This window comes from Trichinella spiralis, assembly GCF_000181795.1.
Source record: "Trichinella spiralis strain ISS 195 chromosome Unknown Scfld5, whole genome shotgun sequence".
NCBI lineage: Eukaryota > Metazoa > Nematoda > Enoplea > Trichinellida > Trichinellidae > Trichinella > Trichinella spiralis.
In genome coordinates, this window is record NW_003526944.1 from 3065724 (window position 1) to 3081922 (window position 16199).

General features: G+C 33.2%; 6 protein-coding genes across 6 annotated transcripts; 4 read left to right on the forward strand and 2 right to left on the reverse strand.

The window, feature by feature from the left end:
- The first annotated feature begins 167 nt into the window (after positions 1-167).
- Tsp_04354 (putative nematode cuticle collagen domain protein) lies at positions 168-2337 on the forward strand. The gene is made up of 3 exons (XM_003375120.1): positions 168-323; positions 551-1658; positions 1889-2337. The coding sequence occupies exons 1-3, from the start codon at positions 168-170 to the stop codon at positions 2335-2337; spliced, it is 1713 nt and encodes a 570-aa protein (XP_003375168.1).
- Positions 2338-4481: 2144 nt separating this feature from the next.
- On the forward strand, positions 4482-6853 carry Tsp_04355 (hypothetical protein). Its single transcript, XM_003375121.1, has 7 exons — positions 4482-4502; positions 5370-5451; positions 5550-5704; positions 5862-5935; positions 5996-6083; positions 6380-6614; positions 6696-6853. The coding sequence occupies exons 1-7, from the start codon at positions 4482-4484 to the stop codon at positions 6851-6853; spliced, it is 813 nt and encodes a 270-aa protein (XP_003375169.1).
- Positions 6854-7708: 855 nt separating this feature from the next.
- Positions 7709-8187, reverse strand: Tsp_04356 (putative transcription repressor HrcA). The gene is made up of 4 exons (XM_003375122.1): positions 8080-8187; positions 7926-8027; positions 7810-7886; positions 7709-7763 (listed from the first exon to the last, which is right to left on the reverse strand). Exons 1-4 carry the CDS (start codon positions 8185-8187, stop codon positions 7709-7711), a joined length of 342 nt encoding a protein of 113 aa, XP_003375170.1.
- Positions 8188-8233: 46 nt separating this feature from the next.
- Positions 8234-9529, forward strand: Tsp_04357 (hypothetical protein). The gene is made up of 7 exons (XM_003375123.1): positions 8234-8239; positions 8409-8555; positions 8677-8735; positions 8846-8901; positions 9241-9254; positions 9406-9450; positions 9494-9529. Exons 1-7 carry the CDS (start codon positions 8234-8236, stop codon positions 9527-9529), a joined length of 363 nt encoding a protein of 120 aa, XP_003375171.1.
- Positions 9530-11001: 1472 nt separating this feature from the next.
- Positions 11002-11533, forward strand: Tsp_04358 (conserved hypothetical protein). The gene is made up of 2 exons (XM_003375124.1): positions 11002-11164; positions 11394-11533. The coding sequence occupies exons 1-2, from the start codon at positions 11002-11004 to the stop codon at positions 11531-11533; spliced, it is 303 nt and encodes a 100-aa protein (XP_003375172.1).
- Positions 11534-13919: 2386 nt separating this feature from the next.
- On the reverse strand, positions 13920-14808 carry Tsp_04359 (conserved hypothetical protein). Its single transcript, XM_003375125.1, has 2 exons — positions 14612-14808; positions 13920-14337 (listed from the first exon to the last, which is right to left on the reverse strand). Exons 1-2 carry the CDS (start codon positions 14806-14808, stop codon positions 13920-13922), a joined length of 615 nt encoding a protein of 204 aa, XP_003375173.1.
- Positions 14809-16199: the final 1391 nt, after the last annotated feature.

Below are 16199 nucleotides of genomic sequence, written 5' to 3' on the forward strand. Positions count from 1 at the left end.
GGAGGAAAAAAATCTGACTGTGACACGCCTGCATTTAAAATACCACAAGGAGGGCCAGTTGGTCTGCATTTTGGCAACCCACTGACCTCTAGCAATAATTGCCAAACTTCTTGTATATATTTGCATCGCTTCTGCTCTTTCTCAACAGTCCAGTAGACGGTCCTACCATGCACTGCCAAGAAAGTTCCGCGAAATATGCTTCCATAGTGGCTGCCATATTCGGTGGTATGGCTATTTTGGTTTGCATCTGTGTTGCCCCTCAGATATGCTTCGATGTTCAAGACATTTGGTTGGAAATTGACGAAGAGATGAAAGAATTTCGCGTATGTCATTTTTCAAATTTTTAAACATTATTTACTTAAAAAGAAAAAAATTTTTTTTAAATTCACAGTCATATATAAATGATGAAATGGTTTTTCTTTTAATTTATTATTTTCCCTAAAAGTAATGTTGCATGAAGAAAGCAGAATCTCAGAAAACAACATTTGAACTGAAATTAAATAATTTTATGAAAGTTATATATATATATATAGCAAGATAAAAATTATAGATTACTTCGGATCAAATTTGGAAAGAGCTGATGCATTTGAGCTTACCGAGAAGCAGAAGAAATGCTTATGCTGGTTCGATTGCACAAAGTTCAGCGCCTGGTTACGTGCCTGTAGCTAATATATTAGTGCCTAGCTATGGAACTGTGATGGATTTGGAAGATTCGAACAATTGGGCAAGCACGAATTATCAGTCAACAGCGAATAAAGTTGAAATACCTGAATTATCAAACGGCTTGTATCGAAAACCGGCACAAAGAGAATTTTCCAGCAATTCGAAAATTGAAGTAACTGAAGCTTATTCAATTGCATCGAACGGCAGAGATGAATTTGAAGCAGAGAGTAGCTTAGGAGAGCATGACAAGGATACAGCTGTTGGAAATCAGAGCATTTTTACAGATTTAGCTTCAAACGAGGGTTCAGGAGGAATAGATCAGTTGCTTCGAGAGGATGAAGAAACTTCTGCTCATTTCACTAAGCCCAGTTGCAAATGCAGTCAAACTATGGCCAGTCGGTGTCCTGCAGGTCCTCCAGGTCCACCAGGAAAGCCTGGAATACCAGGAGAAAACGGCGAACCAGGAAAGCCTGGTTTGCCAGGTAAAGATGGTCGCGTTGTTGTTAATGAACCTGAAGCTCAGCCTTGCTTAAAATGTCCCGCTGAACCGGGACCTCCAGGACCACCAGGAATTCAAGGTAACGAACGTTCTTGTTTAATTAAAGACAAATATTTTAGCAATGCTGGTTTTGTTCTAGGGCCTCAAGGTTTGTCCGGAAGTCCAGGAAATCCTGGAATGCACGGACGAAATGGATCGCCCGGAAAGCCTGGTGATATGGGACCGCCAGGTACACCAGGACCGAAGGGTAAAGTTGGTATGAAAGGACCATCTGGCATGGACAAAAGAACAATACGGGGCAAGAAAGGGCTTCCCGGAGTACCAGGAAAACCTGGTGAACCAGGTGTAAAAGGAAACCCGGGGAAAGATGGCAGCGACGGCGCACGGGGTGACCCAGGACCACCAGGTTCAACAGGGTTGCCTGGACCAAAAGGAAAAGAAGGAAAATCTGGTCCAATGGGACAGATTGGAATTCCTGGGCCAGACGCAACTTATTGTCCGTGCCCAGCTAGACAAAATCATTCATGATCATTTCTTTATCCAGTTTATCTGAAGAGAAAGCTGAAGTAAAACCTTTCTCGAGCAAAAAAAGCTTGATTTGTCAGCACATTTTGAAATTTAAAAATATCTTCAACATATTGTCTTCATCATTTGCAATAATCTGATCTTAAATACTTGGTATTTTATTCTTTAGAAGCAGTGAAAATCAAAATTCGTCTTTTTCAGCGAATTATACATGTATTTGTGAAATAAACATGTTCATGAAATGCATTTTCCAATCACCATTGTTTTGCAAAGAATTAAAAGGAATTTACGTGCATCAAATGAAAATTTCATGTTGGAGCAAATCCTATGAGCACATGACTTTACAAACAATTTGTTTACTGAATATTCTTCGATGTCCAGCAACGTCCATTTCGACACACATCGTCCTTTGGGCATTGGAGGTAACGACTACACCTGGCTGCAGTTGGATATGCGGCAACGCAGATAAAACATTTTTTGCATACTGGCTTGCAAAGATACTGAGACGGGCAATCGGAATGCGATTTGCAATATTTCTTCGTACGTGTAGGAATCGTGCGCAACAAAAGAAAGCATTCACATTTTTGAAGCGTGAAAGCAGACTTTTGAGGTACCACTTTACGTTGTCTGCTTGCTGGAAAAATAGTTAAACCTGTATACGGATCCAAACCAAAATAACCCACAGATGGATCAATTTTATAACCTGTGAATGGGTCAATACCATAATTCACATACTCTGCTTTATTTTGACTTAAATAACAAATTGTAAAAGCAAATGCAAAAAGATAAATCATCATCGAGAAATGCTTATCATTCTAATTCAACACCAGTGATGTATTTCAATAAATAACGGAATTCAAATTAATCAGTTTCTATTTGCTGTAATTCACATATAGAATATTCAGCTGCTGATCAAACATTTCCAACCAATATCAGTGAGATAAAAATGTCAAAAAATTTAATTCAACTAGTAAAAATAACTTTAGCAGTACAAAATAAAATTATTACTTTTACACAGCTTTTGCAATATACAAATTACACAATTTCTTTTCTTTTCTCTTCTTTCTTGAATATATATATATATATATATATATATATTAATAACATGAGGAAATGTTCAAATCAGACACAACGTTCACTGATAATCAATTGTGCAGCATTTGCGCTAATTTTGTAATTTTTTGCATTTTGCACCTACGTTTAGAAATGAGAAGCCTATTACGATCTTTTTACTTTCATGAGAAAATATGCTGTTAATTAATATACATTTTGGGTCAGCTGCTGCATTGATTGGAAAAATTAGGAGCTCAAACGTGCAAAACAGACAATAAACAAATCATTAAATTTTACCCGTTACATGCTCAGCGAATGCATATCAAATGCGCCAAATCATTCTATAAAATTTATCAATTTAAAAGCAACAACAAAGCCATCTATTTGAAGAAAATCACATGATATCTGTTAGTTGAGTCTCTGAAAATTTTAATAGGCAATTTAAATGGTCAAAAATAGTCGTAATTTTCAAATAATTTAATCAAATATAAGAAATGACATTTACAATGTTCTGTTACATTCATTATATGTAGAACTATTCATTCTACCATTTCCTGTTATCCCTTTATTCACAACAATTACAAAAACATAAATAAGCACAGTAATAAAGCAAGGCTTTGTTGGAAATCCCCCTTCCCTCTTTTGGTAAAAAAGAACACTAAAATCTTATTTATTAAAACGGCATGCAAATCAAGTTGTGAATATTTGCTTGCCAAGTGTTAACCAGACACATTTTTATGCATAATTTTTAATTATAAAAACAGTCATTTAAAATATTTAATTGGAAAAGTACATTCAGAACATTATTCTTTAAAATTCAGTCATGTGTATGATTCATGTAGTGTAGTGCAGTGCCGAAAACCTTTTTACTGTCAGTCATTAATAACGCCTTTATGTAACGCACATCATGAATGATCCAAAAGCAACGGCACAAACACACCCAGAGACAGTATTTCTACTTGAATATTCTTTTTTCATACTGTCATCAACCACGCCTCTAGTTGTTATTGTTGTAGAAAATATTGCCGTTAGTTTTCTGTGAGAAAAAGCCGCACTATTTGTTGGGCGTGATGGGAACTTAACTTTTTTTACGCTGTCCTGTTTTCATCAATTTGCTTTTAAAATATATCCTTTAATACAATTGTAGCGTATTACTTTATTGTATATTGTTGAATTTGTATTTTGTAGTGAGATATTTTATTACTGTTTTCAAAACTAGTTAATTGCTAATTTATTGTACAATTGCCGTACGTTTGTTATTAATATTGGTTTTGAAAACTGCTACAAGACTTACTTTTATTATAAATTTTTATTTCTTTTTTCTGTTAGTATGTCTTCATGTATTTTCTTTTTATGACTACGTACGTTATACTTGAACATGGCGGTTAAACAGTATGCATTTCTTTTATAATCTTCACAATAAAGAGTATCAGTAAATTATATTTAAATTATTAATCATAAATTTGCACCATGTACGATAAAGCACTTGTCAATAAAGACGTCTGCGCTTAAAAAGTTTAGCCTAGGCGTAAACAATGATAACTGGTCTTGTGTAAACATCATTTATAACGTTTATCGAACCGTTTGAATAAACCAGTAGCAAACAGGCTTTTCTTAAAATTAGAGTTATGATGTTTTAATAAATTTGCAAAAATTGCATAGCGTTGCATTGGTTTGACTGCCACGAGTTGGCTCCGTATTTTAAGAAAACATATTTCGTTGAATATATTGCTGCATAAAAATGCACCGCTCCAACGTTATCGTAAGTCACTCACACACAAGAACAATTGTATTTAAAAAAATTAAATTTTTATTTATAAATTTGCAAAGGTATCAAACTTCAAAAAATTTTTACAAATATATAAATGAAATTTTAATAATAAATATTATTTTACATTTTTACATTTTACATGTTTTTAATATTGATAAAAAATGAAAATAAATTATTATTCTTGCAAAGATAATCCAGATCCTTTTACTCTTTTTCATCATTTCCGCATTTTTCTTTTGAGCGAAACAGCAAAAATGAATGGTTGTCGATTTTGAATTGTAGCATATATTCTTCGGCGTAGGATACATCAAAGCCAAACCTTGGTGCACTGATGCAGTTCCAATGAGAATGCCCCTTGGCCCTGGTGCAAGCTTCCACTATGCGATCCACAATCTTGAATAAATTAAATTTGATTATGTGAAACAAACTTGCTGCTAACATCAACATTCAAACCTTTTCTATGGGAAGTTCTCTGTTGATCCCTTTCGCTGCAACATGCACTGCCAAGGCTACGTATTTATTGGGCATCTCCTGGCATAAGATCACAACATTTCGTGAATATTTTTCAGACAGACTTTTTTCAAACTTTTCCAAATGGCCAGACATCTTTGTGCTTTCTGTTGAGCATCTACTTTGTACTTTTCTCGCTCTGTCGTTCTGTGTTTGATGCATTTTAAAGTTCAAAGTGCAAAATTTTAAAGAATATTTTAAAATTTAAACAGTTAATATTCACATATTGTTTAATGTTGAAATAGAAATTATCACTGTGATATTGTAGTATTGGAATTAAAATCTTGATTGAAATTGAAAAACAGGTCGAACTTATCGATCATTTTTGTAGACGTTTTCAAATTTTAGATCGATGAAAAAGTCCAGTTAAATGGAACTCGTTCTTTCAGCATTAGCTCGTTAACGCCCACTGCAGAGGAATTTGCGAAAAGTGAGAAACTGTGCTTTAAAACTGAACTAATTGCACTGCACTACGCACATCACGTGCTGGAATGATGCAAATTTCAAATATATTATTCTTTGTTTCAGATATTACAAGTTTGTATCTGACGTTCAACATTTTGTGTACTATAGCTGTATTGTTGATCGTGGGAAATTTTTTTCTCCATGCTTACTTCATTTTTAAATACATCGCTAAGCGCAGCAGAGCTTCTAAACTGCTTTGGCTTGCTGGTCTTTATCCAGTAAGAAATATTTTTCCCATTTAATCAAATGTTCATTTTATTAAATTCAGAATTACCCCTTATTTCTATTTTTATTAATATGTGTTTTTTTGCTGTTTTTGTATATATTAAAATTGTATATACGATTAGTTGTACAATGAAAAGAAGTAATTTTCAGATTGTAGGAACAGTGAGCGTGTTGGCAATGTGGATTCCCCGTTCTTTTTCCATCTCAGATATGATAATTATGATGTAAGTTCAGAGTGCCAAAAGTTACATTACCCAGAAGTGAATATGAGCAATTTGTAAAAGGTACTTTGCGAGATGCCTGTACGTTTATGTCGACTATGTAATCGACTGTTTTGGAGGCCGTGAGAAGATGAGCCAAGCGCTGGCAGGGGTAACTGTCAAAATGAACACCCCGCCTTGTTGCTGTTGTTGTTCTTGTTTGCCTGATTTACCAGCAACTGCGTAAGCAATGAGCTGTTAAAATAAAATTGTGAGAACTGTGAATGCAAATTTAGCAAAAACATTCAGTGGCTGTCGATGCTCGCGAAACAGAATGCACTGATTCGGCCGTTCACTTTCTACATTCTTGCACTGTTTTTCGTAGATGATTTCAACTCCAAAAGCATGGTCATAAGCATGTTTGCTCGTGGTTCATTGAGCTAAATATTTTTCCCCTGTCTTTTTCAGATTTCCGCCGTAGGGATTTTGACCACGGTATCATCAGTGGTAGCTTTTTACGGAATCACCGTGTTCAGCAAAGCTGCCATGCCTTCACTAAGCCACTTCAAAGTGGATAAATTGAAAATTTTTGTCCAAATGACGATCGTTTTGCACAGCATCCAAGAGCCAATTTTTGCAAATCTTGGTAGCTATGAAGTTTTCGATAGCGGTCCACTTCTACACGGACCCAGCGCATCAAACTGTAGGAATTTAATTGAATTTTTTTCTTGCTCATTTCAGTGCTTCTTCATCTGTGGATTTTTATTTTTCCAATATATTACAGATTGGCTTCATTGTTTGTTGATTGGAGAAAGTCTAATCATGAGCTTATTATCGTCACTGATATTCAGACCACAAGTGAATGCTGCATTTGACCGTTTTCCCAGAAAATATTCACAAAGCAACCCTGAAGAGCCGGCAGTGATTAATGATAAATTTTGAAAATTGAAAAGTACCACATTGTCAGAAATCCTGTTTCACATTTCTGCCGTGAAGAGAAGCAGGCTATATTGAAAGTAAGAATAAAAGCATAATTTCAAAACCAATAAATACTCTTTATTAGATGAATTTTTATTCAAGCATTATGCATTATTTGATATATGATTAAATTTTACATTAGTCTAACAACAGAACATTGTTAAGTGATAATATGTAATTCAGTATACATTTCTTTTGTGAAATACGAAAAATGTGTAATCATCTATGATAAAATGCATAAAATACATTCCAAAAAATTCTGTACCCAAGACAACATTTTTTCCAACAATGCAACCCCAAGAAGAATCTTTCGTCGTTTTCGAAAATATGTCCACAATTAATTTCGATATCTGCAATAAAAAAGGAAATCATACAGGTATAAATTTCAGACTGTATAAATTTTACCTCTTCCACATTAATTTTCCTTTTCAAAGCCCACAAGCCAATTTTCGCTGAAGCCATTATCACTTTTGTTGGCATGTCGCTGTCAACAACCCGAACATGCTTCGCCAGTTCCCTGTTCTCGAAGGATGTGTTCGAACGGTCTGCCATCAACGACGCAAGGTGGACGACTAATCAAGCTAACTGAGTTGTTACATAACGGTTTACATTGTTGTTTAAATATTTTAAAGTCGCTCAACTTATAACAAAAACGTTTAAACTTGCAACTGGACAGGCACAACGATAAAGGTACAAAAAAAATAAACAACAAGCAAGAGGCAAAACCCACAGTTTGAAGTTTATTGAATTACATTCGAAATACTTTTACAAAGTGGAAGAAATGTGATAAATTATGCAACTGAAGCAAAACTTAATAAGTCAACTCTGCGTGGTGTCACTTTCCAATGATTCCAGTAGCAATCGAATTCTTTTACTAAATCAAAAATGATATTAAAATTTCAAGAACACATTCAACATACATTTTGATTGATATTTCCTTTAAATTTTGCATCTTTGATGAAAGCGACTCCATTGAAGCCATCAAGCGAAAAGAATTCTACAAATGGTAATGTGAAATTCAACACATCACATTTACCAACTGAACACGGCTTACGCGAACAGCAGAATCTGCGGAATCGCAAGCACTTGAAGTTGTATCTTTGAGAAGAAGCGCCAATTGCTCTGTAATTTCCGACATCTGAAATACGATGAAAAGCAAAAGTTGAACACATCCCCAAACGGCGTTTCACCTCATCAAGACTGTTGGCAACTGAAACGTTCACATTATTAACTGAATTCATTAGACTGACTATCTCTGACTGCCAATTATAATTGGTTGATTCTTCATTGGATGACATGATTCAACGCAAATTTTGACGGTTTGATTAAATATATCTGAAAAGTATGTACGTGAAAGATCTAATTTCAAAATTATCTCGTTTCTTACATATAAAAAAATTCAAAAATATGAAAGAAATTTATAATAAATGCATTAATCAGTTGGACAACATATCATCTAAACTGAACATATCTGCCTGCATACAAAAATAAATTCAAATGATAATAAAGAAGTAATTAGTATCATACAATTGCTATACACTGTTGTTGTGTTGCTACCATCGAGAATATCAGTTATGAGAACAAACGTTTATTCAAAACGACAATAATTGATAAAACTGACCAAAACGTGGACGCACCTGATACACTACAGAACAACCACCGTAGGGTAATGTACAAATGTGATCCGATTCTACTAGCACCACTTTCGAAGCAGAACAAGTACAATTAATGCAAAAAATATATTTGACAAAATATTTGTTAATAAATTTAAAATAAAATTATTTTAGCAATGCAAACTACTGTATAGAAATACTGCACTTAATTGCATTCTTAATACTGTAACACAGTAAATTTTCAGTTAATGATGTTCTTTTACGTTATTGTTGCTTTTATGTTTATTGTAGATTTTTATTTCATTTATTCTATTATAAATATTTTTCAATAAATAAAATTCAGTTTTGAATTTTACTTTGAAATTATGAACATGATGCAGTTTTTTAAAGAATGCAGAGGTTTATAGATTTTTTTGTAAATGTGGCAAAGTTTACAAACCTGCTTTATTTATTGCTGGCTTGATAGTGAATTAAGTTTTTTGACAGATTGTGTTTAAGGTGTAAAATTTTACTTTTCTTTCAACAGAGAAAAGTGGGAAAAAGTAAAGTTTTGCATGCTCGATCTTTTGTAAAAAAATTTTGACAAAGTTTGTCATTGAAGCTGTGAAAGTTTTTGTGGTGTTTTATATTTGCATAATTCAAATGAAATTGACAATGCGAATGCAATGCTTGTTCTTGACAAAAAGCATGCGTAATGGTTTGTTGGTTCTGTAAAAATTTTTTTCATTTTAATACCAGTGAAATACCGTCACGTAATTTCACTTAATGTCAGTGGAAAACGTACAAAACGAATATTTTTATTCCTCATTAGCATAAAACAATTTTGTTTCGTTTGAATACTAAAGCGTGCTTTTTGCGTTTTAATTTCTAAACTACAATTTAAAATTTTTGCCGTTTTCTCAGCAGTCCCCGCAGTGTTCAAAAATTTCCAAAATGATACATTTGATTGTAATTGAGTGTGTGTGAAATAGCTTTTAAATAATTTTTTTAGATTAAAGCATCAAACTCAGCTGCTGTTCCAAAATAGACATTCACAGTGCATTATTTGATCAAGCGAAAAAAGTTTGCCTTCTACTTCAGTTCACAAATTTTGTCATTCTGAAATTGGAAAAGTTTGAAAATTGAAGAAATGCAGAGCACCTCATTTTAATCTGACATCACAATTGGCACTTTATTTCGATAGTGATCGTTAAATTTCATTTTGTCGAACAGTTTCTTATGCGATTTATGGAACCGAAAATGACAGAAGAATTTGGTGGAGATGTATGCATGTTTTAGGCTTTCATAAAAGAAATATAAATTTACCTATCGTTTTTATTGGAATAATTTTCAAATAATAGTGTTTAATAATTTAAATTAATATTTGAACTTGCGTTTTACATACTGTAATTTTTAAATAATGTTACATCTTTTCTGCATATTACTCATTCTTAAAGCATAAATTATTTCAACAACTTGATTTATTCTCTGTTTCTTTTTTATTTTCTTCTTATTCTCTGGTGAAGAATCGGAATATTATAAAACAAACCTTTTTAGTAAAATTTAAGAAAAAGTCTTTTCGAATATTGTAACATTGCTATTATGTACGTTCAGGCATGTTACGATTTATTTATTCAATATATTTTGAAATAACTGCGAAACCTTATCTAAATTTTATTTTACACTTTCCTGAAGCAAACTTAATATTTAACTTTATATTTTATTTAAAGTACTGTTTCAACCATTACGACAGCAATGTTAGTTGTGAGACACTATAAAACTTTTTCCTCCTTTTTTTCACACAGACATTTTTTTCCATTATTAAGCAGACAACAATTAATTAAGTAACAGATGGACATCGAATTATTATTATTTTAGTATTAATGTTGTAAAACGCGTGTGTTGCATAATGGGTTTATAGTTGTTTTCAATTTTTTAATGCTAAGTTTTTGTTTAATTTGGTTTTCGTTGATGAATATGCGTTTATTGAAACGAATCCGCTTTGTTGTGGTTCAACATCTGCTTTACGCTTTTCAAAAAGATTGCATCGGCCGTCGAAGAGAGATGTATTGTTTTTCTTTCAGGTAATTTTAGTTTCAGTTACATTCTTCTAATTATTTCTATTATTAAAATGAGAAAAGTATAAGAATATTTTTAAAAAAAATTAATCTTTTTATTATTTAACAATTGAATATTGTTTTTCATCTTACAAATTTAACTGAATAGTGGGTGCTTTGAGTATGTGATGTTGGCAATGTTGTTTAGCTACGGCTGCGGCAGAGTGGATCCTCGTTAGCCGATTAGTTAGTATTGGCGTAATTAATTGCCCAGTTGTACATGATAAATGTAAATGGAAGTGTGGATTTTTTTTGTCAACAGAGGCGGAAAAGATAAATAAGATCAGATGAAGAGGAATTCTTCTGCCGACGTAATTTACTGGGGAATCTATCAGTGTGTTCAATCGCATTTTTCTCTTTTCCTTCCTTTTTTTAATCCCTTGAACACAGCTTGATTATCCGTATGATTTTTAAGCAAGCACAAGTCTGTCTGGCACACCGTTCACGTCCAACTTTACCACCCAGCTGGCAGATGGACTTGAAGCAACGATGGATCGACATCTTGGATCTTTTGCTTTGTCAATTTGTTGGCCAACGTTTGCCAGTGCACGCATCATTGCACCGTCGTTTGAATGTCGTCTTTTTGTCATTTTTTACATCGTCCATCCTGAAACAGACCAATTGAACAATTATCCATCAACACCGATGACAGAAAGGTAGGCAATTATTTTTTTATTCGACTTCTTTTATGCTTTCATCATTGCATAGAATGTTTTTTTCTCCTTTTTCTTTATTGCTATTGTGCGTTGAAATTAAGTTGCATGCGCGTTGTTTTTTGTCTTATCTTATTTTTAGTCACATTATATTTTCATCTGCGTAAAGCTGCCGCACTAGGTCGCTTAGTAATAGTTATCCAGTTGGTGAATTATTTATGTTCTGCAAGCGGAGGTACTGTTCACCGGAAGGGGAAAGGGTCCGGAAGAGGGGTGAATTAATGACCATTGCAAGGGGCAGCAGCTATTTCAAACATACATACACACACAAACACACACAATAGCCGACCGATTGATCGACCGCTCAGAATGTGGGAAACTTTCTGGCAACTTCATTGTCAGTCACACCTTCTTTCAGAAATGGACAATTTATCGATTCCAACCGACTAGGGCCGTATATAATATTCACACTGCTGAGCAAAGTTTGTTTCCTCTTTTGTGGATCTCTTGAAAATAAAATTTTTTCGACAGAGCTGCCAATCATATATGCAAATTGTCTTTGATTTTCAAGTTCCGATTTTATGTTCATTTAAATTTCACCTCTTCGGTCTGTGGTGCAGTTTTGTGAACATTCCTCAACATCATAGACTTATTTTATTGTTGTTGTTCTTCACCTAATAGATGGAATGAATGCTTTCTTGTTGTTTAATTCATAATATTACACTTTCACCGTTACCACTTTTAAGAAGCGTTGGTGAAAATTATTCTCTTTCTTTGTTTCAAATCCAGTGAACTAGAACTTCATTTTAAATAATACTATTCAATTGGAAAATATTCCTTTAATTATTCTCAGCATTGCAAGTATGGGAATTTTCTGCCATTTATTCTACCGTTTGAAGTTGTTTGAAGCTTGCATTGAGAAGCCCTGAATTTTTCAAGAAACCATTCATTGATTCTGATTTTGAATAGGCTTTATATAAAATGTACGTAGTGATGTAGATGTATTTATGGACAGTGTATGTAATTACTGAAGTGACTAATTGTATTTTATACTTTTTACTTGAGCATTTATTTTTTTGTGATTTATCTATTTATAGTGTTTATTTTTTCTTATAAAATACAAACATTGAAGTGAATTGTCGGCGAGCAAAACCCATTACTAAACTTAAATAGATATATGTAAATGTAAATGTTTTTCTTTGCGTTATGAAATTTCAAAATTTATTAAATTTCAATTTAAAAGCAATTATTCAAATATTCGTTACTTGAATTTCATAAATTGCAAATCGAAGACAAATCAGAAATTTTAATTTGTACTATTTTGCTATCATCACTTAACATAATAGCAATTTACGCATATGCTTAATCTGAATTACATTCAATTTTTTGTTATATGTTATATATTTGTTATATTATGTATTAATTATTTTATATATTTAAGAAAATTTTTGGCATGCAAATTAATTAATATAAAACTGTAATGTAATGGACTAATGAATTATTTCTTTTGACTTCTAATTTTATGATTTCGAAAGCGCACAATTAAAATGAATCATTCTTTGCTTGATTTATTGCTTCATAACTTTATTTTTATGCCTTATCAATATTTTAATAGAATTATTTTTGACACTTATTAAAAATAGTATCTATTATTTGTAGTTGATTATGGAGTTTTATACGCTTTTGTAGAATTAGCAGCATATTTTAATACTTACTTCTTTGTTAATAACTTCTTCTTGAAATATACGATATAATTATGATAGGTTGTGTGAATTTTCTTTCAAAAATTGTATCACATGTATGTAATATTTTCAAAATGAGAAGAAAAATGAATCAATATGCTCTATTGCAGTGTGACAAGCACTGTGTTGTTCTTGTTGTGCCGTTGTAAATTATTTAAAATTTTAGCGGTGAATAGAATTCTGAGAAAAGTTTGAAAATAAAATGGGAGAATTGATTTAAAATTTAAAACAATACATTTGTGAAATGTGAAAAATCTTTTTTCTTTTCTTTCAATATTATAACAGCGAACTTATAAATAATGCAGTGTTTCTACTGAAGTTAAATTCAAATATGTCGACTTTGTTGAATACATGTGAAATATTTAAAAATGAAATTATTTAACTGTAATTTAGAAATACTTAATATTCACTATTATTGCTTCGATATGTTTAATATCATATGATCTGGAAATGCGTATATTTTTCAATGTTCACTTCAAATGATGACCGTTTGTGTTTTTCTACTATTTTAAATTGAAAGTCATTATTAGTATTGTAAAATGTTTTTTTCCTACAAATTATCGGTAATTTGAGAGATTGATTTATTTAATAAGTGTCAAATTTTTTGCATCATAATTATTCGAAGCATAATTTCGAGAACAAAAGTCACACACCAGTACGACTTGTGTGTTTTTTCACTGGACAAAAGATTCAACATAATGTCCATTTTTTCCACAACGACGGGTTGACTTTGCTTTGCTCGTTGTTAGCCGACTCGAGGAATGTATTTTAAATACGTATTTTGAACGACGTTTGAACAGTTTTGCAATGGCTTGTTTGTTCTGTAACTTCCGGCTAGTTATTGCTTTTCATATGGTGAAATCCGCTTCCAAATTATACAATGAGTCATGTTTCAGTGCATGAATTGTTTGCAATTTTGTGTTTTTTCAATTTCTTCCTTTTATGTTTTTTCGGCTGACAAATAGTTGAAATTCCGAACCACACTTTGGGTTGGACGATCGATCCACTTGCAATAATAATGCATTCACTGTATTACATAAGACAATATGTTCGGTAGAGTGAGGCAGCTGAGGTGGTGTAATATTAAGCGAAGTTAAGCCGTGCATGGAAAAGTGAAGACGTGTTGTTTCCGTGCACTCACTCATTTTCTGCTCCCGTGACTCGGAGGCGCTCAGAAGATAAGACGCCAAATCGCCTGCAGGGATGAACTTGAAAATCAATAAGCACAAGCACCTCTTGGTGCGGTGATGACGTTGCTTTGCAATGACAGCGTATTTACGGTGCGAATTAATTAATAAACTAAGAGACCAGAAAACAGCTTTCTCTTGCTGATTGCAACGACCTCTGAGACTGTTCTGTAGCTTTATCAATGAGTTTTTTGTTTTCTTGAATTACGGTGCATTACGGTAGTTTCAAATTTGATCTTACTGTCATCAAGTTGAGCAACATGTTCGTTGGAAAATTTTTATGCAAAATAATATGGAAGAAGAAAATTTTGAATTGAATTCAAAAAAAGAAATCAAACCAAACATTTTAAATTGAAATATTTTAATGTTGAGTTTGATTTATAAAAAAGAAAAAAAGAGGAAATAAATTAAAAAAAAGAAAAATGCCGAACATTTTCCAATTTTGATGGAATAATTTCTGCTGATGCCGTCGCTGAATGTGCAGCAGCTTGGTTGGTTGGTTGGTGCACACAGTTGGGCAAAAAGCGTTTTGGCTATCTTTGGATGAAAACAAATATTCTCCTGGGCGACATCTGACCGCCGCAACGATAAACATTGGCATATATTGATCGGTCGGTTGGCGTGCCATTACCGAATTCAACTGACCTGACGGCGTTGGGGGAGAAATAAGGAAGCTGAACGTTAAGCTTCGCTTCGCTACTTGAAAAGCCGCAGCGACTTCAACGCAGTCTGGTGGTGTCGACAAGGAGCTTGCATGCCGCGTAATTGTGAAATTCTAGCTTAACCAAACAAACGCGCAAGCCCGTCATTTACCATTATCATCATCATCATCATCATTATTATCATTATGATTATTGTTGTTGTTGTTATTATTAATGCTGGATGCGATATTTACATGGGCAACGAGAAGATTATGCTTTTATCATTTTTATTAAACCAGAGAAAAAAAGGCTTTATCAAACTGAGCCAATCATCCAACGTATAACATGGCAAAAACATTTCCACGCACAGTGTGATTTCCTTATTAATATAAATGAAATGATTCGCTATTCAAGAAATTTAAATATGACCAGTTTGATTGGAAATCTGTTTTAATTATGAGATGCAATATAAAAATTTGTTTCAACAATCTATATTATAAACATGCGTTGCTATTGTATTTCAGTGTAATGATAGTGGAGACTTTTTATTTAAATTTTTACTGTGAAAACGATCACATTAATGAGACGTTGATTTTATTTAATTCTATTCTACAGTATTCAGTTCCAGTGTTTAAGTTATTTTTTCGTTATAATTTAGTTTTTTATGTTATTGTTGTTATTATTGTTCACTGCTTACCAGTAGAGGGTATCATTTTTTCGAGACGTTGGTGATGATTAATTTTTAAGGCGGTTTTCAAATGATGAAAATAGAATCAAGTTGTTCTGATGAAATATTTGAAACAATTAATTCAGCGTTTCATAGTGCTTTCTGCCAAACTCCATACTTTGGAATATTGTCTTTTCTGAAAGTTCAGTGCCGATGGAAGTGTAGGAAGAGATTTTTTACCTTCGATTCGTAGATAAAGCTGAAAAGTGCTATGCGAAATAGCAAATAGGCCCAGAGGAGTGGTATATAAATTGAAATTTGAGGAAAAAAATCCCACCCCCGATGCATTCGGTTTGATATAGAGGGGTAGCTGCATGGAAGTGCCTTAAGCGCAAGCTGTACTTTGGGCAATCGGTCTCACGGGTTGTCTATTACTGCTTCCCAAGGGTCAGTGGACCGCGATGGTGCCAAATGACACCAAACCGACATTGACGAATCCGCTTGTCCCAGAGGCTAGTTGCTTGAAGATTGAGAATTTTCCGCACCGTCACTTCTATTAAGCGAACCATCTCCTTATTTTGGTTTCGTGCTGTCATTGCCGGATATTCGAATTGAAATTGCAATTATAACACCACGGTGGGCGTTATTTCACATGACTCTAGGCACGAGGAACAATTACGTTCACTTGCATCTAAGTAGTTTGCATCTGGA